The following is a 24,911-nucleotide window of genomic DNA, read 5'->3' as shown; positions in this document are numbered from 1 at the left end:
TTGTTAGGGGCGGGGCTCCGGTGGTGCGCGAGGGCACGTTAGGGGTGGGGCTACGTAGGGTCCGGGTGGGGCGGGGCCTTGCTTGCTGGCCTCTGATAGGCAGAGACCGTTGGGCGTGGGCGGGGCCTGCTCAAAGGGGGTGAGAGAAAGGCCTGGAGGCGGAGCTTATTGGGGGCGTGGCTCCGCGGCCCTGGGCGTGGTCAGGGCGGGGCTCCGCGGGCGCGGTGCGGGCGGTGCTTGGTTTGCGAGCCTCCGGTGGGCGGGGTCGGTTGAAAAGCGGTGCGTTGCGGGCTCGGAGCTGCGTTCGGGGCCTGGGCGGGGGCTGAGCGCGGTGTCCGGGGCTCGGGAGCCCGGAGCAGGTCGCGCTGCGCGCAGGGCCGGGCTCGGGGCGCGATGGTTCTGTACCCGGTGATCCGGAAGCTGCAGCACAAGCGCGTGGTGCTGGCCAGCGCCTCCCCGCGCCGCCAGGAGATCCTCAGCAGGGCGGTGAGCGGCGGGCACCCGCCTGGGTGGGGTGGCGGTCGGGGCCTGGTGTCCCCAGGGCCGGTGACCAGAAGGGAGGTCAGGATCTCTGGCTCAGGCCTAGTGACCGGGGAGCCTAGTGACCAGGGTACCCAGGGACCCTGGAGCCTGGTGATGGGAATGAGGGGCTGGGGTCTCTGGCCTGGGGGTTGGGGGCTGGGCTTAGCAGGTTGGGGTCTAGTGACAAGGTATGAGGTCCAGGGGTCTTCAGGCTGTAGTGACCTGTGACTGGGGCCAGATCCTAGCCATCGGGGTCCAGGTCTATAGGCTGGGGGTGGGGCAGGAGGGTGCATGACCTCAGGCCAGGTCTAGTGGTCCAGGGTCCTAATACCTGCTTGCCTGGGGTGTACAGGGCTGCAGGCCCAGCCAGGTTCTGTGTGTCCCAGCTCCCTCTGTCCTGCAGCTGGTGGGGGAGGGTGGGAAGGGACAGAGCCAGGTACAAGGTGCACAGGGTGCTCTTATAGGGTTGCCAAGGGGATGGGCAGTTTGCCCCCTGGGGTCAAAGCCCCCATTGCCGGCTTTGGTGGGTCAGTTTCCATGACCAGCCTCCTGCAGGGGAATGTCTTGTTAGGGGGCAAAGCCAAAAAAGCTGTATTTCCCCCTCACACATCCCCCTCCCCCCCATTTCTTGTGGGAAGTATGTTTTCAGTTGCTTCACCCCTGGAGGGGTGAGTCACCCAGCTTTAGGGGCTGACTGGCAGCCCTTTCACCCTTCTGACCTGTGTGCCCAGCACCTCAATCAATATCACACCCTGGCCTTTGTGTGGTTGACGTGGGCAGAGTCTCCCCTCCAGGTCCAGCAGCCCCTGCCAGCCCAGGAGTTGGCTCTAGATGAAACTTCAGGCATCGGGAAAGAGGGACCGTGCATGGGAAAGGCCCCATTTTACCGTAAACCTTCCCTGTTCTCTGTCCCACCCACGTCCTTGCGTTCCTCAAACCCTCCACACGACGTCTTCTCTGTTTGCAGGGTCTCAGGTTCGAGGTGGTTCCTTCCAGGTTTAAAGAAAAGCTCGATAAAGGCTCTTTCGCCACCCCGTACGCCTATGCCATGGAGACGGCCAAGCAGAAGGCCCTGGATGTGGCCCGGAGGATGCACCAGGCAAGGGCTCTGCTTCTGCCACCTCAGGGTCTCTGGCTGTTGCGGGGGAGGGACGGCGGGCTCAGGTCTTAAATAGACGTGTTATAATAAATGCCCTTTTGTACTGGCCGGTGTGGCTCGGTTGGGTCTCGTCCAGTGAACCAAAAGTTCTCTAATTCGATTCCAGGTCAGGGCACGTGCCCAGTGTTGCAGGCTGGATCCCCAGTGGGGGGTGTGCAGGAGTCAGCCTATTGATGTTTCTCTCTCATCAATGTTTCTCTCTCTTTCTTCTTCTCCCTACCTCTCTCTAAAATCAATAAAAACATATTTAAATAAAATGAAATTTAAAAAATAAATGCCTTTTACAGTGTGCAGTTAATGCAGCTTATTTATTGCTGAGTGTTGCCATGGAGTAAACAATTATACTCCTGTAACATATATGTGATAGAGCTTATCTGTTACTTTGCTAGTTTGTAATGTACTGTTATAATTAATATAACAATATCATATACAATAAAGAATTAATATAGCTTATCTATTACTTTACTACTATATAATACTATCATAATTAACAGTATCATTTATGATAAAGAATTAAAGGTTTTCTATTACTTTTTTACTATATAATATGCTATTGTAATTAATATAACAGTATCATAGACAATAAAGAATTAATATAGCTTACCTATTACTTTGTTACTATATAATATACTATCATGATTAACAGTATCATTTATGATAAAGAATTAATATAGCTTGTCTATTTTTTACTATATAATACGCTATTGTAATTAATATAACTGTATCATTTACAATATGTAGCTTATCTATTACCATGTGTTACTTTGTAACATACTATTGTAATTAATAGTATCATTTCTATAATATAGATTATGAATTAGATTGTTACTATGTAATATACCATTGTAATTAATACAACAGTATCATTTACAGTAAAGAATGTAGCTTATCTATTACCACCTGTTACTTTATAACATGCTACTGTAATTAATAGTATCATTTATATAATATAGATTATGAATTAGTTTGTTACTGTGTAATATGCCATTAGAATTAATATAACAGTATTGTTATGTAGAATTAGTGTAACTTATCTATTACTATGTGTTACTATGCAATATCCTATTATAATTAATATAACAGTGTCATATAGAATTAATGCAATTTAATACTATGTATTCCTCTGCAGTATCCCATGATAATTACTAATAGTGTCCTTCACAATATAGAATTAATGTAGCTTATCACTATGTGTTATAATAATATTTTGTTGCAATTAATGTAATAAATGCATTGTAGTTAATGCTATACGTACTGGTATAAGTGAATGAATATTGATGAGTTGATTTGGAGCAGTGGAAGGTTAGTATTTAAGTGTAGCCCAAGTTCAAGGTGGTGTACAGATTTGGGGTGAGCATTCAGGGTCCCACTCCTGTCCTTGCTCAGCACGAGAGCACACACAGGTGTTGCTCTACAAAGTATGTCTAGCTTCCCACCCAGGAGGCTGTTCCCCGTGCGTCAAAACGCAGGTGTATATCAAAACGCAGACATGCATCGTTTCTAAACCTGGGTTTGGATCTCTTGCAGAAAGACCTACGGGCCCCTGACATCGTCATCGGAGCCGACACTATCGTGGTGAGTCAGATTCTTGGCCTCTGCACCCGAGGTACGTGCCTGAGACCGGGAATCGAACCTGGGACCCTTTGATCGGCTGGCCGACGCTCTAACCACTGAACAACACTGGGCCAGGGGAACATGCTCAATTTTATAGTTGCTTTTGTTTCTGGGTTTTAAAAATGTTCCCAGCCCGGCCGGCTCAGCAACTGAGCATTGTCCTGTGTACCAAGAGGTCACTGGTTCCATTCCCGGTCAATGCACATGCTCAGGTTTCAGTTTTGATCCCCTGTAGGGGGCGTGCAGGAGACAACTGATCAATGACTCTCATCATTGAAGTTTCTAAATCTCTCTCCCTCTCCTTTCCTCTCTCAGAAATCAATAAAGACATATTTAAAAAGAATTTTTTTAATGTTCCCATTGTGAGGATTATCTTCACGGTAACAGTCCAGGCCTTGCCCCCACTCTCCTCCCCTAGTCCCTCACCACCCAGCTCACCAATGCAGGAGAAAAACCCACCGACTCACCCACTAACCTATGCCACCGTCTTCCGGACTCCCTTATTCCCTCCCTGTCCTCGCCCTGGGGTGACCAAACTCTAGGGTTCCATACTAGCTCATGGGGTCCTAGATAGAGTGTCTGCTTTAAGTGGATTGGCCCAGGAAAGGAGAGAGAGAGAGAGAAACATCAATGATGAGAGAAAGTCATTGATCGACTGCCTTCTGCACGCCCCCTACCAGGGATTAAGCCTGCAACCTGGGCATGTGCCCTGACTGGGAATCAAACTGGTGACCTCTTGGTTCACGGGTCGACGCTCAACCACTGAGCCACGTCGGCCAGGCAGGCCCATTTCTAAGCCCTCAGCTTTTGTATAAATTCATTCTCATAACTGATCTGCCTGGGCAGGTGCCTGGAGCGTCTTGGGTTCCCCCTCATTCAGGAAAAAGGGACATTGTCCTAAATCAGACCACACGTAACCTCCCAGATGATCAGATCACAGCCCCCTAACTAGGCGGGTCATGATGGGTTGTCAGGCTGCAGGCTTATAACTTCCTTTCTGAAGAGTTTACCCGCCTTTAGCAAGCAAGCCCCATCCGTTGTTTCTGTGCACCTTGGTTAACACACCTTTGAAATGTGTCCTCAGGCCCCTGGAGGGGTAACCATCCTGAAGGCAGCAGGTGACTCCTTTAACCTATAACCCGATCCCTACCTGGCTTCCCCCCTTAATTCCAAATGCATAAAAGAAACTACAAAATTGTCCTTGGGGGCTGAAAGGGGGGGGGCATTTGAGATTTTGCTCCCCGGCATGTCATCAGCTTGGCTCAAACGGACTTATAAAAATTCTCTACAGCCCTGGCCGGCGCGGCTCGGTGGTTAGAACGTCGGCCGGCGCACGGAGGGGTCACGGGGTCGATTCCCCGTCAAGGGTGCGCACCTGGCTTGTAGGTTCAACCCCCCCGGGGCGTGTGCGAGAGGCGACCCATCGGAGCATCTGTCTCACATCCATGTTTCTCTCTGTCTCTCTCTCTTTCTCTCTCCCCCTCTCTCCCTTCCGTCCTTTCACTCTCTAAAAATCAGTCGACGGCAGGTCTGTTTTGGGGGAGATGAGAATATTCTGGAAGAAGAGAGAGATGATAAAAGTACTAAATGCCACTGGATCATTTAAAAATGCCGAATTAAAAAATAAATAAAAATAAATAAATAAATAAAAATGCCCAATTTTACTTTATGCGAATCTCCCCTCGAATTTTAAAAGCGTGAAAAAGTGGGCCGGTCAGCCTTTAGAGGTCTGGCCCTCAGGTGGACAAACCCACCTCTCTCCGGTTTCTCTTATAGACGGTTGGAAGGCTGATCCTGGAGAAGCCGGTGGACAAGCAGGACGCGTACACCATGCTGTCCAGGTGGGTGCCGCATGGACCGAGTCCCCGGGGACCAGCTGCCCCCCCTCCGTCAGATAGAGCCCAGGATGGGGGGCAGGGGCTCAGGTCCTCGTGGACGGACCCAGCGCCTTGAACTTAGCTGTATTAATTTCCCCCACGTGGAGCACAAGCCGGGGTCCATGAGCTTCATCTCTGGCCCCTCCATATACTTTTCGGCTGGTGTCCCCCCCATGGCCGCCCCGCTCTGACCAGCTTTCCCACAGCCCAGCAGGGAGCCAGGGCCTGGGTCTCCCTTGGGTCGCAGGATAGCAGACAGACCCTCAGGAAGAGCCAGCTGAGGGCTGCCCCTTCCGAGTCCTCTGTACGTGGCCCCCTGCTCCTGTCTGGGTCCATGTGCTCCCCGGTGACCCGGACATTGGGTCCTGTAAGCAACACCCTATGGCTGTCCCTCCCACGCTGAGACCGATGACCCCACGCCTGCATCTCTCTTATTGTTGCTGTTAATCGTCACCCAAGGATATTTTTTTCCATTGCTTTTGCAGAGAGAGTGGAAGGGAGAGAGAGAGAGACATTGATTGGTTCCTCCGACTGGGCCCTGGGATCGAACCTGCAACCCAGGCATGTGCCCTTGACCAGGAATTGAACCCGGGACCCTTCCGCTAACCAGTGAGCCCAACTGGCCAGGGCTGCACCTGTCTCTCTTGATGGGTTTTCTTGGAGACGGGGTATCTGGGGCAAGGAGGGAGAAAGCCACCACGTGGACTGGAAGTGAGGACCTGAGCCCTAGGGCGCAGGGCCGCCCCGTTCCTGTGTCTCCCTCGGCTCCGGCCTGAGACACATCCTGTGCACGGTTGTGTCTTGCAGGCTGAATGGGAAAGAACACAGCGTGTTCACCGGAGTCACCATCATCCACTGCTCCAGCCAAGGTACCACGGCCGGCACCCCCCCTTCCACGGGGTCAGGGCGGGACCCGGGGGGATCTCAGTGATCAGGGCCCATGGGGGCAGCTCGGGCGTCACCCCCACAACAGCCCTTCCCTCCCATCCTGCCTGGGAAAGTCTGGGCGATGTGGATGTCGGGGGCATTACCTCTGAGAGCCACGTGCCACGTCCACGTGGCGGGCACGTGGCAGGTACCACTTATAAAGGCCCGTCTGCGACAAGCCTCTGAGACGCTTCCTTTGACATCGTTGGGTCTGGAAGGTGGGGGGGTGTGGGCCCTCATGGGTGTGTATAACTTATGCCACGGTGGCAGAAAGTTCTTAAAAAATGCACAGAAGGCCGTGGCCGGTGTGGCTCAGTGGTTAGAGCGCCAGCCTGCGCGCTGAAGAGTCTCAGGTTCGATTCCTGGTCAAGGGCACGTACCTGGGTTGCAGTTTCAATCTCCGGGCCCATTCGGGGCTCATGCAGGAGGCAGCCGATCACTGACTCTCATCGTGGATGTTTCTCTCTCTCTCCCTCTCCCTTCCTCTCTCTGAAATCAATAGTAATAAAAAAAACAAACCCAAACATATTTTAAAAAATTAATTGAACCTATCCCCCCCCCCCATGAATGATTTATATCTGAATTGCACGCACGGTTGGGGCAGAGCCTCCCCCAAACGGGGCGACACAGACTCTGGGATGTGGAGGTGACCCGCGTCCTCCCTGGGGGCCTCTGTCCTTGCAGACGGCCAGCTGGACATGGAGGTCTCCGAATTCTACGAGGAGACGCTGGTGAAGTTCTCGCAGCTGTCCGAGGAGCTCCTGTGGGAATACATCCACAGCGGGGAGCCCATGTGAGTGTCCCCCGTGTCCCACCCACCTGAGCCATGGCCCGGCTTGGGGGGGTGACAGGCACCGAGTCACAGCACCCCTGGGTGCCCGGCTGAGGCTCTGTATGTCACTCCCAGTAGCTCCAACCCGCTTTCTGTCACAGGGCGCCGGCCACATGGAGGCCACCACAGCCCAGGAGGGTCCTGCCTTGTCATGGGCCCGAATCTGGGGGACAGAGCGGGGCAGGGGCCAGGGTCAAACAGCCCTGGACGCTGGGTCAGAGTGCAGGAGGGGCCTTCGAGGGCACCTCTTCCTCCGTAGAAAGGCCTCAGCCACCCTGGCTGGTGCTGCTCAGTGGCTACAGCATCCACCTGCACACCGAAGGGCCTCCGGTTCGATTCCCGGTCAAGGGCATGCACCCAGGTTGCAGATTCGCTCCCCAGCCCCAGTCGGGGGACACGGGGGAGGCAACCAGTTGGTGTGTCTCTCACACAGATGTGTCTCCCTCTCCCTGTCCCTTCCCCCCCCTTCCTCTCTCTCTCTGAAAAGCAATGGAAAAAAATATGCTCAAGTGAGAATTAAAAATAAAATAAAAGGTCTCAGCAGAGAAGAAGACCTGGGCCCAAGACCCCCTTAAAGAGGCCTCTGAGCCCCTGGCCAGTTTGGCGCAGTGGTTAGAGCGTTGGCCAGCGGACTGCAGGGTCCCGGGTTCAATTCCAGCCAAGGGCAGGTAACTCTGTGACAGGAGGCCCCGCGGCTGGAGGGCTGGAGGGTTGGAGGGTTAGAGACAGCTTGCTGGGCTCGGTCAACCATCCCCCTTTTAAAAATACATATATCTTTATTGATTTTATGGAGAGGAAAGGAGAGGGAGAGAGAGAGAAACATCAATGATGAGAGTCATGGATCGGCTGCCTCCTGCACGCCCCCGACTGGGGACTGAGCCCCAAACCCAGGCCTGTGCCCTGACCGGGAATCGAACCTCAATCTCCTGGATCCCAGGTCATTTCTCAACCGCTGAGCCACGCCAGCCAGGCTCAACTGTCTCCTCTGATCTTCCACCTTCTTTCCTGTTTTTTTTTTTTCTCTCTCTCACAACCCCCCCCTCAGGGACAAAGCCGGAGGCTACGGTATCCAGGCGCTGGGCGGGATGCTGGTGGAATACGTCCACGGAGATTTCCTCAACGTCGTCGGCTTCCCCCTGAACCACTTTTGCAAGAAGCTGGCTGAGCTGTACCACCCTCCACACCCCGAGGCCCTGCAGCGGGCCAGGCAGGGCTCCGTCCCTGCCGTGGACACGATTGGGAGCCTGGGAGACCTGAGCGATGCGGAGGGCCACGGCCCAGGTGGGGCGCAGGCGGGCGGGGCACAGCTACCCAAGGACTGGCCACAGGCTCGCAGCTCAGAGGGCGCAGATCCTAAGAGGATGGTGAAGAGCCTGCCCCCCACAGCCCTTCTGGAATTGACAGAAGGTTTCAAAGCATCCAAGGTACGTCCACGAGAGTCCTGGGGCGGCCGTGACAAATGACGACAAACTGGGGGCTTAAACATCAGACGTTTATCTCCTCTCCATCCTGGAGACCAGGCGTCTGAGATCCAGGGGTCCCAGGGCCAGGCTCCCTCCAGAGGCTCCAGGGAGGGTCCTTCCTGCCTCTTCCAGCTCCTGGGGCTCCAGGCGTCCCCGGGCTGGTGGCCGCCTCCCTCCCGTCTCTGCCTCTGTCTCCACGTGGCTTCTCCTCTGTGTCTGTGCCTCCTCTTCTGTCTCTTACAAGGACTCTGCCCTTGGGCGTAGGGCACCCCCTGACCCAGGACAACTGCATCTCAGATCCTTCCCTTCATCCCATCTGCAAAGAACCTATTTCCAAATAAGGTCCCGTTTGCAGGTTCTGAGGGTCAGCCTGTCTTTTGGGGGCTGATTATCTGCCATTACTAAAAGGCTCAAGACAGACAGGGAGCCCGGCAGGTGTGGCTCAGCGGTTGAGCATTAACCTGTGATCCAGGAGACTGTGGTTCGATTCCCCATCAGCGCCTATGCCGGGGTTACAGCCTCGATCCCCAGTAGGGGGCGAGCAGGAGGCAGCTGATCAATGACTCTCTCATCAATGATGTTTCTATTTCTTTCTCTTCCTCTCTCTGAAATCAATAAAAACATATTAATAATTTTTTAAAAAGACATAGAGGGACTTATGGGACCAGCAGAGGGCGGAGTCGCGGGCCCAGGTTTTCTGAGGGAATGAAAGGTACTTGGTAAGTCGCATACTAAGTCTGATTGTACCTGTGTTTCATGGACAGGCTCTGTTCACAGCTTGCAAGATGAAAGTGTTTGATTTATTACGAGACGAAGGCCCCCTGAGCGCTGTGGATATTGCTGGGAAAATTGACGCCTCTGAGTGCGGAACCAGACGGCTGCTGGACATCTGTGTGGCCCTGGAGTTGCTGGAGAAGACACAGAGAGGTGAGGGGACTTGCAGGTGTTTTGTTGAGAATCTCAGCAGGCGGAAGGAGGTCACTGAGTGAGGGTGACATCCGAGCCAAGGCAGGGAGGACCTGATCGGCTGACCCTCTGCCCTTGGAAGCGTGACTGTTCCTCAGAGGGTAAGACACAGGGGACAGATGGAAGAAAGGAAACAGGTGTGTGTGTGTGTGTGTGTGTGTGTGTGTGTGTGTGTGTGTGTGTTTGCACGTGTGTATTAGCAGAATGGCTTCTTATGGGCTCTGGTCTCATGGGGTCTGTATTAGGGTTCTCCAGAGATACAGAATTAATAGGACATTTATATGGATGCACAACATAGACATTTGTTTATTTAGATAGACAGATGAGATGGACAAGTGAGTAGATCATAGATAGGTGGGTGGATAGATACTGATAACAGACAGAGATGATAGATACATAGATAGTTAAATAAACAGATAAATGGTAGGTGATGGAAGATATCAATAGATGGATGGAGAGATAGATAAGTAAGCAGATGGATGCATGGATGAAAGAATGGATGGATGGACAGATGGATGGATGGAAGGATAGTTGAAGGTGTGGATAGATGGATGAAGAGATGGATAGATAGGTAGGTAAAAACGGGTGGATGGATAGGTAGATGGGAGGTGACAGATGAGATAAATGGATGGATGGATGGATGGATGGATGGATGGATGGATGGATGGATAGATGAATGGATAGATGGTTGGATGGATGGATGGATGGATGGATGGATGGATGGATGGATGGATGGATGGATGGATAGTTGGTTGGTTGGATGGATGGATGGATGGATGGATGGATGGATGGATGATTGGATGGTTGGATGGATGATTGGATGGATGGGTGGATGCATGGATGGATGGATGATTGGGTGGATAGTTGGATGGATGGATGGATGGATGGATGGATGGATGGATGGATAGTTGGTTGGTTGGATGGATGGATGGATGGATGGATGGATGGATGGATGGATGGATAGTTGGTTAGTTGGATGGATGGATGGATGGATGGATGGATGGATGGATGGATGATTGGATGGATGTATGGATGAATGGATGATTGGATGGTTGGATGAATGATTGGATGGATGGATGGATGGATGGATGGATGGATGGATGGATGGATGGATGGTTGGATGGATGATTGGATGGATAGTTGGTTGGATGGATGGATAGTTGGTTGGATGGATGGATGGATGGATGGATGGATGGATGGATGGATGATGTGTTTGTTGAATGGAACACAACTCTTGAGCATGGTCTCCAAGCAGGGGTATTGTAGATGTTCCCTGAGAAAGTTGAAAGAGCAGGGGGGCTCCCAGGACCATAGAGGCAGCTTGGTTTCTGTTATATGAGGAGAGCGGGGTACTGGTAGTGGAGGTCCCAAAATCTGCCCTTCACACCAGAGGCAGTCAAATGTAGCCTCATGATTCGGAGCATAGAAAGCAGACCTTCCTCTGAGCCACATCATTTAAATCTTCTCCTCCACCAAAAACAATGACTGAACTCAGAGAAGGCTCCAAGCTGCAGACCATTAATCACTGGCCCCCGGACCTGCCTTCTGAGTCATTCTGGCCAATATCGCACCTGAGCCCTGTCAGCAGTCCCTCCCCTTCTGCATGGGGCACGGCTGCTCTTCAGAAGAGCCCTGGTCTCAAGAGTAAGATCATCTCGTCGTTGAAATGAACACCGAGCTGTTCCCTCCATCTGATGACTGGCGTTGGGTGGGGTCCTCTGTTGACACACACAGGTCTCAGTGTCCGTCACCTCAATCCTCAAGATTGATTATATGCCTTGGCTTCTGTAGGTGGGAGTGTCCTGGGAGGGATCGGGGGCGGGTGCAGGGACAGTCTGCCTGGATGTCAGGTGTGCGGAGAGAGGATGGGCCCCTTAGGCGTCAGGCCTCTCCAGAGAATCACAACCGGTGGGGCATAGACTACATCTGTTGGAAAGAATTGACTATGTAATTATGGGGCCTTTGTGGGACTGGCTCATCTGAAGCTTGTAGGCTGCAAACTTTATTTTTTATTCTTTATTTTTTTTGTTAATCTTCACCTGAGTATATTTTTTCTATTGATTTTTAGAGAGAGTGAAAGGGAGGGAGGGAGGGAGAGAGAGACATTGATGTGAGAGACACATGCATTGGTTGCCTCCCACACACGCCCCAACCGCGGCCAGGGATCGAACCTGCAACCCGGGTGTGTGCCCTTGACCGGTAATTAAACCCGTGACCCTTTGGTGTGCGGGCCGATGCTCTAACCACTGAGCCACGCTGGCCAGGGCAGGCGGACAGTGTTTGCGCTCACCTCTCCATGAAGCTCGGTCGCGGCTCCCTGGGGCCGGGTGAGCTGAGTGTGGGCGTCGCCACCAGGACCTCCCCTGTCTTTTCAGGTTACAGTAACTCGGAGGCGGCCAGCCTGTACCTGCTGTCGGACTGCGAGTACTCCCTCCACGGCTTTATCATGTACGAGAACGACCGCGCCTGGAAACTCTTCACCCACCTGGAGTCGGCCATCCGGGAGGGGACCAACCAGCACCCCAGGGTCCTGGGGAAGACGGTGGACGACCTGTTTCCGGTAGCCCAGCTGAGGACGTTTCTTTCCCCAGGATGGCCAGTGGGGGGGGACGCCGGAAGCGGCATGGGGTGCTGGCTGATCCGCGTCCAGGTGTTTCAGGGAGTCCAGGGCCGGAGAAGAGAATTCCCCCAGGTCCAGTGGGTTGCACAGAACGAACCGTTTCTCTTCTGAGTAACGATGCTGAACAGGAGGAGCCCACAGTCTCCAAGCACCTCCTGCACCGTCTCTCCCCTGGTCCCGTCTGTGCAGAGAGACTCACGTGGGGTTGACATGCAAGACGGCTGTGTGTCCTGTGGGGCCCTATTGGGGTGTAGGCCTGGGTGTGCAGGGCCGTATGGGGGGGCTTCACGAGGGGCACAGCTGCTCCCCAGGTTTGCTGAGGGCAGAGCACACATGAGGCGCTCAGTCAGGTTCTGTGTGTGACATGAAAACGGGGGTGGCAGAGCGTGGGGCTTAAGTCATCTGGGGGGAGAGGGGCAGAGGCAGAGAGAGGCAGACAGACAGAGGGACAGAGACACACAGACAGAGACACAGAGAGGGACAGAGAGAGAGGGAGGGACACAGACAGACAGAGGGAGGCAGAGCATGAAAACAAAGGTGCTCTGAGCCCCCAGAGGTGCTGACGAGGTGGGGAGGCCCCGTCCCTCCATCCGGGCTGTGCCCCAGAGCCTCGCCTTCACCAACATGCTGCCCCGGGCCTCGGCGACACTCAGGTGTCTTACCGGGCAGATTTGGATGGAATTGCCCTCTACATGACCCCCAACCCCTGCAGCCTTTGCTGGACCCCTCCCTGCCTCGGTGCCCTCCCTAGAGCCCTGCTGAGCCTTGCCCCCACCCTTCCCCCCACCTGGGTGCAGGACCCCTGGGCGTCTGCAAGTCTGCTCAGACCCTGCTCTGGTTTAGGGCTCCCTCTACGAGAGCCAGGACAGTAAGCTGCAGTTTATGGGGGCCATGCACTGCATCGGCAAGCTGACCGCTCACCAGGTGGCCACGGCCTTTGACCTGTCTCGATTCACCTCTGCCTGCGACCTGGGCGGTATGTACACCCCACCAGGACTCAGGTGCCAACAGCACCGGTGCTTCTTTTCTTGTATTGAAGCGCGGGTGCCTGATCTGCTCACAAGACTTGCAAAACGGGTTTATGTCTTTGCAAAATCCCCAAGGACCCAGGCTTGGCCAGGGTGGGTGAGAGGACTTGGGCAGAAACTCCCAGCCGCCGGGAGGTCCTGAGGATGGCCCAGGACCTCTGGAGAGGTGATGGAGCCCTTCCTAGTGGCTACCGAGTCAGAGACAGAAACGGGGAGCCCTCTGTCCCCATCTCATGAGGTGTGACAATGTCCTACAATCCACCCCAGCCTGACCCAGTCCTTACACAGGATTCAGGAGAAACAGATGTCTGCCCACAGTGGGTAATGGGATCAGCATCCCAAGAGGTCTCCTGAGCTGCCACCTTGCATTTTCCCATCCTCTCTGCACCCCCTTCCTCCCGGTGGCCCAGAGTGGCTGCTGTGGCACCAGCCATTGAGACTGCATTCCCACAGCCGAAAGGAGAAGGGAAGGTTACAGTCCCCCACAGCCCTGCCCTAAGGATTTCCCCGTGAGACTGTGCCCACCACCCCTGCTCATCTGCTCACTTACTGGCTTGTGTGGTATTGACTTTGGAAGGCCCCAAGGCCCATGTTAGGCAGCAGCCACTTGCACCACCGGCTGGCTTTATCTCCCAGCGCTGGCCTCAACCCGTGTCCTAGAACATTGTTTGGTTTTGCCGAGGTCGAACTTTGGAGGCTCACTCAAGGATTCCCAAGGGCCAGGAGGGTCAGGTGATCAAGTCTGTGTTTGCATCCACCCTCCCCCACAGGCTGCACAGGTGTCCTCGCCCACGAGCTCGCCAGGGAGTACCCGGGTCTGAAGGTGACTGTGTTTGACCTCCCAGAAGTCATCAAGGATGTCACGTGTTTTCAAAGCGACGGACCACAGACACAGCAGGTCCGCTTCGTGCCAGGTGAGGGCTCCTGTGTTTCCACCCTTGCTCAGCACTTGGCTGACCTCTGACACTGAGCATGTCTCTGTGCATGTGCAGGTGTGTCTGTCTCTGTGTGTCTGCAGGTGTGTGTGCATGCTACTTGTGTCTCTATGTATGCGTGTAGTGTGTTCACCTCCGTCTGTACAGCCGTCCCTTGGTGTCCACATGGGATTGGTACCAGGACCCCCCTCCAGTACCAAAATCCTCAATCCTCATGTCCCTCATATAAAATAGCCTAGAGGTTGCATGTAACCTACGCATATCCTCCTGTAGACTCTATTTTATTTTTTAAAATATATTTTATTGACTTCAGAGAGAGGAAAGGAGACGGAGCGAGAGATAGAAACATCAGTGATGAGAGTCACTGATTGGCTGCCTCCTGCACGCCCCCTTCTGGCGATCGAGCCTGCAACCCGGGCGTGCGCTCTGACCCAGACTCTAACCGCCATCTCCTGGATTACAGGTCGATGCTCAACCACTGAGCCACTCTGGCTGGGCCCTCCTGTAGACTTTAAATCCTGTCTACATGACTTGTAACACCTGATAAAATGCGTCAACACTGTGTGAAGTTGTTACAATGTATCATTTCAGGAACCACAACAAGGAAACAATGGCATAGTAACAATATGACATTTGCTACAAAAGGGCAACAATGTAACTCTTTCAAATAGTTTTTCTCAGTGTTGGTTTTGTATGGCTGTAAAAACAAACTATGCAGAGTGGATGCCTTAAAACAACAGACATTCATCCTCTCTCCATCCTGGAGACCAGACGTCTGAGATCCAGGGGTCCCAGGGCCGAGCTCCCTCTGGAGGATCCAGGGAGGGTCCTTCCTGCCTCTTGCAGCTCCTGGGGCTCCAGGGGTCCGTGGAGCTGGTAGTTGCCTCCCTCCCGTCTCTGCCTCAGTCTCCATGTGGCTTCTCCTCTGTGTGTGTCTCCTCTTCTGTCTCTTACAAGGACCCCGTCCTTGGATGTTGGGCCCCCCTGACCCAGGACGACCTCATCTCAGGTCCTTCCCTTAATCACATCTACAAAGATCCTATTTCCAAATAAGGTTCTGTACACGTCTTTTGGGGGGACATACCCCACTACAAGTAAGCCCCCCTTCCATTTCAATTCAGAGGGTGGTGCCTCCCCATTTCTGTCAGGTTCTTGTATACCTAGCGGAATGATTATATTTTGTTTTTAAACCAGGTGACTTTTTCAAAGACAGCCTCCCAGCGGCCGACCTCTACATTCTTTCCAGAGTTCTCCACCACTGGCCAGAGGACAAGGTGCACAAGCTGCTGAGCCAGATCTCGGACAGCTGCAAACCAGGTGAGACTGTGTAGTTTCTTTTTTAAAAACATAAAAGGCATTTTTCTTCTTTCTTTCTTTTTTGTTAACCCTCACCTGAGGATATTTTTTCCATTTATTTTTAGAGGGAGGGAGGGAAACATCGATGTGAGAGAGAGAATCATCGATCGGTTGTCTCCTGCATGCTCTCTACTGGAGCTGGGGATGGAACCTGCAAACCAGGTACATGCCCCAGATGGAGAATCGAACCCTGGACCCTTCAGGGCTCGGGGCTGATGCTCTAACCACTGAACCATGCTGGCCAGGGCCATACAGCTCACAGACGGACTCCCCACGAATCATCGATCTCTCCTGTAGCTGGCAGGACTGGTGCTAACTCCTGGTGCTAACCTGAGCTCCAGGCAGCTGGGGCTCAGGTTCCCGTCACCTGCCCCCTGATGGGGTCATGGAGGCTCCTCCCTACAATCAGAATTCCTCACCTGTTTCCTACCCAGTGAATTCCCTCAGAGGAGCCCTGGTCTTTTACTCCGTCTCCCTCTCTGGTTCCCCAGCCTGACGGGGCACCGTCTGCAGCGTGTACCCCATAACTCTGACCTCCCATCCCCATCACAGCTGGCGTCCTCCGGGCTCCCCTTCCCTCTGTTCCTGGGCGGGACCCCAGCGGCTGCTCTTGTGCTCGCAGGTGACGGCCTCCTGGTGGCGGAAACGTTCCTAGACGAGAAGCGCTCGGAGCGGTGGGGCCTGATGGAGTCGCTGAACACGCTGGTGCAGGCGCTGGGCCAGGAGCGCAGCCTGGGCGAGTACCAGCGCCTGCTGCAGATGCACGGCTTTGAGGTGGTGGGGGCCGCGCGCCCCGGGAGCATCTTGGATGTGATCCTGGCCACTAGAACTGTGCCCTGAGGCTCACAGGGATGTTCTCCTGGGGGGGGCCACCATCCTGGAATGTGGACTTTGCGGTGCAACGTTTACTGGAGGGCTCGCTGTAACCGCCCAGATCAAAGGGCGTGGGGAGCACTGTTTCTCCGAGCCCTTTCGTGGGGCTGAAGACCCTGGGAAAGGACAGCGCCAGCCCAGGGGTCCCTCCCTCACAATGCCAGGCATCGACCTCTGCGGAGACCCCAGGTGTACCCGGGAGGGCGGCCACCTACCTGCCCAGTGAGTCTCCGCAGCAGGAGCCCCCTCCACCCTGCCCTCGCCACCAGCCTTGAGCATTTCCAGTGTCTGTCATTGTTTTTTAAAATATGTCTTTATTGATTTGAGAGAGAGGAAGGGAGAGAGAGATAGAAACATCCATGATGAGAGAGTCACTGATTGGCTGCCTCCTGCAGGCCCCCTACTGAGGATGGAGCCTGCAGCAACCCGGGCATGTGCCCTGACCCCCAATAGAACCTGGTTCATGGGTTGACGCTCAAGCACTGAGCCACACCAGCCGTGCTCCAGCCCCGATGATGTCATCTTTCAAGCCTGTTTTCAATGTCCCTGTGACGTCACAGCCGTCCCGGCTGGCAGGAGCCCAGCAGGAGCCCAGCAGGGGGCCAGCTCTCTGAGCAGATTCTGTCTCCCTCTCCCTGCAGGTCTTGGGGAGCAGGGCCCCTCTCTCCCAGCTGGTTAAACTGAGTCTTTAAGAAGCTCATACCTCAGGCAGGTGGAGGAGGTGGACTGGGTCAAGTTGCTTGTTTACCAAAAATGTTCCCCAACTCAGGTCTCTTCTGTGTGTCAGTAAATGTATCTGTTTTCTCTAAAGAGCCCGTGAGTGGAAACGAGAGAAATACCTATCCAACGCGGGAGGGAGATAAAAGGGAATGGAACATCCAAGATGTATTAAATGGAACGAGCCAATGTGGAGAGGTATTGTTGCATTTATCTTTAAAAAGTAAACATCGCATTTTTAATTTCATTACACGCAGATTTCTAGAAGGGAGCTTGAGGAATCTCTATCGATCGTTACCTCTCGCCCTGGCCGGTGTGGCTCAGTGGTGGGAAGCGTGGGCCCGAGCACAGAAGGATCTCAGATTCGATTCCTGGTCAAGGGCACGTACCTGAGTTGCAGGTTCGATCCCTGGCCCTGGTCGGGGTGAGTGCGGGAGGCAACCAATCGATGTCTCTCTCTGTCTCTGTCTCTCTAAAAATCAATGGAAAAAAAATTCTTGTGAGGATTAACCCCCCCAAAAAACGGGGGGAGGGGGTGGGGGACAGTGGGGTGAGGAGAACCCAGGTTTTTCACCTTTGATCTTATAGTTTTCTATACCAATTGGGTTTTTTAACCAAGAAAATCTAGTTCGTTTTATAATTTGAAACCAAAAGGCAGGCTTGTGGAATCACCTGATTTCTAAGACTCCTTCCAGCTCTAACACTGCGTGAAGCCCCTTCTGTACATTACCATCAATGTGGCTGATTCGATCGTGAAAAACACCAAATGTATCTCCACAGTGTAAAATTTAACAAGTCTCTTATTTGAAATTCAGTGAAGGCAGACTCGGGGGTGAAGCTTATTCTTAATGAATAGAAAGTAAAGTAGATTACCAAAAAAAAAAAAAAAAAAAGCAAGTGAGTTTATAACAAATTCTTATGTGTGTTAGGCAATAAGTATGACAGACTGTGCTATTCAGATATACAAGCTATTATTTGGAAAAATCCTGACTGTCAGGTGGGGAGGGACACCTTCAGAGAGGCCACCTGTGGGTGTCGCAGGCTTCGGAGCTAAAATCACCCGATTGTTAGGTACATAACTTACAGAAACATAATATTCTGTTTAAGAATGTATTTTATATAGTTTGTAAATTGTTTTACAAATAAAGGTCTATATACATATATGATTTATATACTATATAGGGTGCCCCCCAAAATGTATATACACACTTTGGATAATTATAAAGGCAATGTTTATTAAAATCAGTTTCATTTTCACAGTGGAGCTATCGGCTGTTAACGTGTGTATACATTTTTTGGGGACACCCTGTATATATAATTAGACACACCCACAAATATATAATTTTGGATGGATAACTGTGCCCTTAAACCTAGGACCCACCCATGGGAGACGCTCCGGGTTGGAGAGTAACAGTCGGTAACATTTGTGGGAGCTGGGTGAAGGCTCCGTGGCCTCCCGATACCACTTGTGTGTTGGAACTTGTCTTAGTAAGAAATGGAAATGGTGAGGAGAGGAAATATGATTCACCAACCTGTCTTTTTGTATATTACAAATACTATACAAAAACAGTTTTTCGGGGCGTCAGAGAATGGATACCAGTGTGGGTGCACACGGGTGTGTCTTTAAAGGGTTTTAATTCTTTAGGGATCAAACAGGAATTTCAAGGTTGGAGTCCGGTGCCTGACCTGACCCCCCCCCAGGTGCAGTCCATTCAGTCATTGGTTCATTCAGCAGGTGTCTGAGTGCTCAGTGCACAGGGGACTGTCTGCATTCGTCACTGGGTAAAACCTGCCGCGTGGGGGCGGGAGTGGGGAACAGGCTAGGACTTCAGACCATAAAGATATGACCTGAGTCTATATGGCCTCAGCCCTTCCCGGTCCCTTGCAGGGTCCTCACCACTCACCAGACCAGGTGACCTGAAGGCGGGGTCTGGCTCCCAGCACCTGCCCCCGCCCCCTATCTCCCATCCCACCTTGTCCTTCTGAGCCGTCACCTGAGACATGATGTTTTTTTTAAATTTGCCCTCCCCTCTTTTTAAATTTAATTTTTTGTTAAGCTTCATGCAAGGATATTTTTCCATTGATTTTTAGAGAGAGTGGAGGAAGGGAAGGAGGGAGGGGGGAGAGAGAGAGAGAAACACTGATGTGAGAGACATGCCGATTGCTTGCCTCCCGCACGTGCCCCAACTGGGGTCAGAAATCAAACCTGCAAGCCAGGTACGTGCCCTTGACCGGGAATCGAACCCGCAACCCTTCGGTGTGCAGGCTGAGCCACACCGACCAGCACCCCCACCCTATTTTTACGAGCGCATCCATTTTTCAGACCATCTTTCTGACACTCTGGGGATACAGATTTCACCGCAGCACCTGCTGGCCTCGCAGCCGCTTACCTACGACCCTGTGCAAGGTGTAATCACATCTTGGGACAGCGCTGAGGAATGGGGGACAGGTCTCATTTTCCCCACTGGGGTCTTAGAATTACCCCCTTGGAGGAGGTGCTCCCCTCACCCCCCGGCTCAGCATTGTCTCCCTTTCCGATCCAGGTGTTCAGTCTACCTGGGCCCTCCTTTCCCAAGTACATGTTCTGGGTGTCTGGTGTGCGAGGCTGCCTGAGACACTGCAGGGCAAAGGGGGGCTGTCCTGCCAGGGATGAACAGGTGGGTGTCTAAAACCCACAAAGCAACGCTTTCTACATTTCTGTGTTCTGAACCCAGTTACCAGGAAAGAAAAAGACAACCTACGTACCTTCCTTCCTTCCAGAAAGCATCAGCTGGGTGCCAGCCCCAGGTGTCCAGCGACCCTCAGGTGCTCAGAGCAGCCAGCAGCCTGCTGCTGATGGTGGTGGGGTGCCCCGGGCACTGGCCATCCAGGTGCCTGGGGAAGGGGGCTGGATGGATCATGCATAAGTTAACCCCCCACCAGACACGCAGAGAGAGGAACTTAATCCTCAATGAGCAGCTCCCTCTGGATGGCCCCTGCTGGCCCCTGGGGGAGTGATCACTGTCCCCAGAATCCCTCCTTGTCCCCGCTCCCCCCCCCCCCCAAGCCCAACAGGCTGGTCCAGTGAAAAAATGAAAGGCAGAGGGATGCTTTTCCCATCCAAGAGTGCAGAGACTCAGCCCGCTGGGCAAATTCCACCCCAGCCCAGAAGCCGTGACCTCCCTGTGTTCTCTACCCCAGAAGCCCACGGTGGGTGCAGGGGTGGGTGCAGGGGTGGGTGCAGGCTCTTGGGCTGCCCCCCCTCCCACCAAGGCACATTCCCCACCCCACGCCAGGTGAAGCCTTAGGAATGTGCGAGCACCTCCAAGGTCGAGCTCCCAGGGCCGCCCCTCTACCCTCCAAGTACCTTCGTCCCGCAGCCGAACCGGCTCCTGCAACCCGCAGCCTCAGGCCCCGCCTCCACCCTGCCTCTCACCGCAAGTCAGACGCGGGCAGGTTTTACAGGGACCCTGGGGACTCGGAGCCCCGAGGCCTGGGTGTGCAGGGCTTATCAGCATCCATCTATCATCCGTCGGGTGTCTGCGGTTTTTATGGGCTAAGTGAGGACACTAACAACATAAAAAGGAAGGAAATGAGGAAGGGGGAGGGAAGGAACAAAGAGAAAAGAAAGAAAGAAAAAAAAAACAAACCCTTGCTTGGGAGCCGCTACTAAGTAGCTGTTCTTGACCTTGGCGCTGATGTAAACCCCGGTCTGCAAATTCACCCGGGGACAACTGGCGACTCGTGTGCCACTTAGTTACCATTCAATAAAACGTTCAAACAAAGTTTCAAAACTAGTGGGTCCCGGGCTTCTCTTGGGGTGGGGGCGGGAGATGAGCAGGTGAGGGCGCAGGTCAATGGGCAGGTGAGCGCGATGGGCAGCAGGGCTCCTTCTGACCCTTTCAGCGGGGGAAGGAGAAGGTAAGGGACTGAGGGAAGAAGCCAGGTGGGGTGAAGCGGGGCACCTGAACCCCTCCCCCCGAGTCCCCTTTCCCCCAAGTCCCAGCGCAGAGCCGCAGGGGTCACGGGGTCAGGGCTCGGAAACCTTTCAAGGCCGGGCGGGGTCGTGCAGGCCACGGGGATGGACATGGCACAGGCCAGAATCTCCGGGGCAGGCGGTGAGCGTGCCCTGGAGACCCGGGCCGCGGGGCAGGTGTGGGGGGGCTCGGGGAGCCCTGGGCTCGGGGGTTTGCACAGCACGTGTCGGGGGGTTCTGGCTCTGAACCCCGCGATTGCACGGTTCTCCGGGACCCCAGGCTGGAAGGGGCCCCGGCTCGGATGTGCGCGACTCCCGGCCTCCCCGCTCCGCACGTGCTTCTCTCGGTTCCCGGCTCAACGTGACCTTCACAAGGTCACGGTGGCCTCCGAGCCCTCTCCGTACGCAGAGCGCGTGGGCGGGGCCCGGCTCGCGTAAGGCGCCGGGGCGCGGCGGGCAGACGCAGGCGACGCAGCCAATGGGAGCGGCGCGTGAGGAAGCGGGGCGGGGCACGTCGCGACTCCCGGAAACCCTCAGGGGCCCAGAGCGCTGGGAGGGGCGGGGCACCGGCGCGCGGCGCAGCCAATGGGAACGGGGCGCGGGGGCGCGGGGCGGGGCGTCGGCGCCTTAGCGGCTGCGCGCTGGCTTCTCCGTCCTTTCGGTCCCGGCGGCGGCGGCAGCAGCGCTGAGCCAGCGGCGCCCACACTCCGGCTCTCCGCGCCTCCACTCCGCTCTGCGCCCCCCGCTGCGCCACCATGACGGAACAGGCCATCTCTTTCGCCAAGGACTTCCTGGCCGGAGGCATCGCCGCCGCCATCTCCAAGACGGCCGTGGCCCCGATCGAGCGGGTCAAGCTGCTGCTGCAGGTGGGGAGCGGCCTGCGCATGCGCGGGCTCGGGCCGCAGGGGCTCGGGGTCGGGGGCAGCGGGCCAGCCCCGGCCGCGTGCACCGGGTCCCGCGGACGGGAGGGCGCCGGAAGTGCGGCGCAACACCGCTTTGTCCCTGCCGCAGACTTCCGGGGGCGCGTTCCGAGCGCGGGGGCGCATGCGCAGAGGCGGGGCCGCGGCGCGCACGCGTTCTCCGGGCCCTTCGGGTGGTCCGGACCGCTGCGGTGACCGGTCCCTATGGGTGGGCGCGGCCCTGCCGGTTCCCTTTGTTGTGCTTAGAATCCTTTCCACCCTTTTGTAGCCGCCTGTGCGGTTTTACACGGCAACAAAGTGCACTCTGTTGTGAAACTGTTGCAGATGTGCGCTACTTTGTGACATTGTTGCCGGCTGAGCTCTGGCAACGTTGTTGCCGCGACTGTCAAGTTGTTAGCTGTTAGGGCAGCTTAGCGGCCGCGTGCACGAGTTAGTTTTCTAAGGATACCTTCCGGTTGGGTTATTGCTGGTCATTTGGGGAAGGCCCTCGGGTGACCCCTGATAATTCCACTCTCCAGGTGCAACATGCCAGCAAGCAGATCGCAGCCGACAAGCAGTACAAGGGCATCATGGACTGCATCGTGCGCATCCCCAAGGAGCAGGGCATGCTCTCCTTCTGGAGGGGCAACATGGCCAACGTCATCCGCTACTTCCCCACGCAAGCCCTCAATTTCGCCTTCAAGGACAAGTACAAGCAAGTGTTCCTGGGGGGTGTGGACAAGCACACGCAGTTCTGGAGGTATTTTGCTGGCAACCTGGCTTCCGGGGGCGCCGCGGGAGCCACCTCCCTCTGCTTCGTCTACCCCCTGGATTTTGCCAGAACCCGTCTGGCAGCTGACGTGGGGAAGTCTGGCGCTGAGAGGGAGTTCAAGGGCCTGGGAGACTGCCTGGTGAAGATCTCCAAGTCAGATGGCATCCGCGGCCTGTACCAGGGCTTCAATGTCTCTGTGCAGGGCATCATCATCTACCGGGCCGCCTACTTTGGGGTGTATGACACAGCCAAAGGTGGGTGTGTTCTCTGCCAGGGCAGGTGCGACAAGGGTGCTTGGTAGAAGACTTGTGGTTTCAGTCCCAGGGTGGAATCTGAGACCCAGGTGTGGGAGGGGCTGATTCTTCCTGAGGCTTCTCGCCTTGTCTTGTAGATGGTTGTCTCCTCCCTGTGTCTTCTTACGGTCATTCCTCTTTGTGTGTCTGTCCTAATTCTTTTTTTTTGGTTTTTCTTTAAATCCTTACCTGAGGATATTTTTTCTATTGATTTTTAGAGAGAGTGGGGGGAGGGAAACATCGCGTGAGAGAGACACATCTATTGGTTGTCTGCCCCATGTGCCCAACCTGGGGCTGGGGATCAAACCCAAGAACCTTCAGTCCAAGGGCTGATACTCTAACCATTGAGCAGAACGGCCCAGGGCCTAATGTCTTCTTCTAAGGACACCAGTCCTATTGGGTCAGAGCCATTAAGACCCCGTTTGCAAATACAGTCCCATTTTGAGGCCCTGGGGTTTGGAGCTCCGTTGTGAATTTGGGAAGGATGCAGTTTAGTCCCTGAAGGTCAGGGCCCCGGCCTGCTCCCGCTGGCAGCTCTGCAAGGAAACAGCTTTGAATGTGTGATGTGCCCACTTCCAAGGCTCGTCCACCCCCTGGACTGGAGAGGCCACTCCCAAGCACTAAGCTGTCCTCTGCAACTGTCTCCTGTAGCTTACAGGTTGCTTCCCTCACCCCAGCTCCTGTAGCTGATGTTATCCTGATCTCTCAAAAACCACCTGGTCCTGGGAATGGCACAGGGTGTGTGGGGGGAGGTGGGGGGCAGGAGGAATGATATAGCTCTGATCTTGGGCGGCCATGTGGGGTGCTGGGGCCTGACAGTGCTGTGACCCCACAGGCATGCTCCCTGACCCCAAGAACACTCACATCGTGGTAAGCTGGATGATCGCACAGTCAGTGACCGCGGTGGCAGGCGTGGTCTCCTACCCCTTCGACACAGTGAGGAGGCGGATGATGATGCAGTCAGGGCGCAAAGGAGGTACTGTGTCTCTGTTCTGGGTCTGGCTCTTCTGGAGGGTGTGGGGAGAGAAAGCCCGCGTGCACCCCAGTCAGCCTAAGAGGTCTGGAGTCATCAGGGCGCTCCCCAGAGAGGTTTGGTTGACGTTTTGTCCCTGGCTTTGTGGGGGTAGCCCCGTCACTGGTTCTCCCTTTCCCTGTCTGGGATGCTGTCCCTGCCCTCTTCTGACCTCCTTTCTGGGGTGGCCACAGGCCCTGGGGGTAGGAGTAACTGGGCTGGCTCTCTAGTTCTCTGTTTGATCACACCCCCCAAAACAGGCCTGACAGGGCCTGTTAGCCCGGGCACTCAGGGTCCAGGACCTCACTTCTCCCCATGGTACGAACTCCAAGCTGCCCAGATGGTGGTATCCGGGGGTTTCAGAGTAGGAGACCCTTGATTGGCCTTGTGCCCTTTCCTGGTGACCCTCCTGACTTCCGCTCCCGTCTGCCCACAGCCGACATCATGTACACAGGGACGGTGGACTGCTGGCGGAAGATCTTCAAAGAGGAGGGCGGCAAGGCATTCTTCAAGGGCGCCTGGTCCAATGTCCTCAGGGGCATGGGCGGTGCCTTCGTGCTGGTCCTCTATGACGAGCTAAAGAAGGTTATCTAGGCGCATTCCCCGCCCAGACCCCACACCCGGGACCAGGAGGGCCGCTCCGGGCGCCTCGCGGTTACGGACCACTGACCTTCCAGCGATTCCAACACCCTCGCCTGACCAGATCACCTGTAGAGCGCCAGGCAGGGCTCCAGAACGGGCCCGTTGTGATCATGACCACTGGCACCCTGATTCCACGCATCCCACAATTAGGGGGAGGGAACCCCGACGTCCTGCCGGGACCTCGGGCAGGGCCGCTCCGCCCGCCTCGCAGGCCCGGGCTGTGCATAGCGTTTATTTAAAGAAAACCATGCTGCCCCTTTGTGCTTCTGCACTGTCCCCCCCTGCACAGCTGAGTTTTTGCGATATCATTTTATGTCGGGCATTCTGCAAACAATTAAATCCAGACACAGACTCTGCTGGTTTCAGTTTGATCTGATGGCCCTGAGGAGCGGGGGGCCAGGCACAAGGGGTCCAGAAGGGGCCACATCTGCCTCGTAGCAGGCCCCTGG

General features: G+C 54.8%; 2 protein-coding genes across 3 annotated transcripts; both read left to right on the top strand.

Moving 5' to 3' along the window:
• Positions 1-265: 265 nt before the first annotated feature.
• On the top strand, positions 266-17,756 carry LOC308551943 (putative bifunctional dTTP/UTP pyrophosphatase/methyltransferase protein). Of its 2 annotated transcripts, XM_081126854.1 has the most exons (14): positions 266-347; positions 389-486; positions 1,490-1,621; positions 3,209-3,256; positions 5,072-5,136; positions 5,980-6,041; positions 6,784-6,892; positions 7,977-8,355; positions 9,159-9,321; positions 11,736-11,920; positions 12,824-12,956; positions 13,779-13,922; positions 15,138-15,260; positions 15,922-17,756. In XM_081126854.1, exons 2-14 carry the CDS (start codon positions 394-396, stop codon positions 16,137-16,139), a joined length of 1,854 nt encoding a protein of 617 aa, XP_080982980.1. In that variant the 5' UTR covers positions 266-347; positions 389-393; the 3' UTR covers positions 16,140-17,756. The 2 variants fall into 2 exon arrangements, with proteins under 2 accessions (XP_080982980.1, XP_080982981.1); XM_081126855.1 differs by having other exon boundaries at positions 274-486.
• Positions 17,757-21,438: 3,682 nt separating this feature from the next.
• On the top strand, positions 21,439-24,814 carry LOC308551942 (ADP/ATP translocase 3). The gene is made up of 4 exons (XM_081126853.1): positions 21,439-21,710; positions 22,283-22,769; positions 23,644-23,784; positions 24,257-24,814. Exons 1-4 carry the CDS (start codon positions 21,600-21,602, stop codon positions 24,412-24,414), a joined length of 897 nt encoding a protein of 298 aa, XP_080982979.1. The 5' UTR covers positions 21,439-21,599; the 3' UTR covers positions 24,415-24,814.
• Positions 24,815-24,911: the final 97 nt, after the last annotated feature.

This window comes from Miniopterus schreibersii (genome assembly GCF_964146895.1).
Source record: "Miniopterus schreibersii genome assembly, chromosome: Y".
Classification (NCBI taxonomy): Eukaryota; Metazoa; Chordata; class Mammalia; order Chiroptera; family Miniopteridae; genus Miniopterus; species Miniopterus schreibersii.
Note: the sequence above shows the minus strand (reverse complement) of the source record. Positions and strands in the feature narration are given on the sequence as shown.

Coding starts and splice junctions, on each gene's coding strand:
- LOC308551942 (XM_081126853.1), top strand. CDS start 21,600: ATGACGGAACAGGCCATCTCTTTCGCCAAGGACTTCCTGGCCGGAGGC. Junction 22,770..23,643: donor GGTGTATGACACAGCCAAAG/GTGGGTGTGTTC, acceptor GTGACCCCACAG/GCATGCTCCCTGACCCCAAG. Junction 23,785..24,256: donor GCAGTCAGGGCGCAAAGGAG/GTACTGTGTCTC, acceptor GTCTGCCCACAG/CCGACATCATGTACACAGGG.
- LOC308551943 (XM_081126854.1), top strand. CDS start 394: ATGGTTCTGTACCCGGTGATCCGGAAGCTGCAGCACAAGCGCGTGGTG. Junction 487..1,489: donor AGGAGATCCTCAGCAGGGCG/GTGAGCGGCGGG, acceptor CTCTGTTTGCAG/GGTCTCAGGTTCGAGGTGGT. Junction 15,261..15,921: donor CTCGGACAGCTGCAAACCAG/GTGAGACTGTGT, acceptor TTGTGCTCGCAG/GTGACGGCCTCCTGGTGGCG.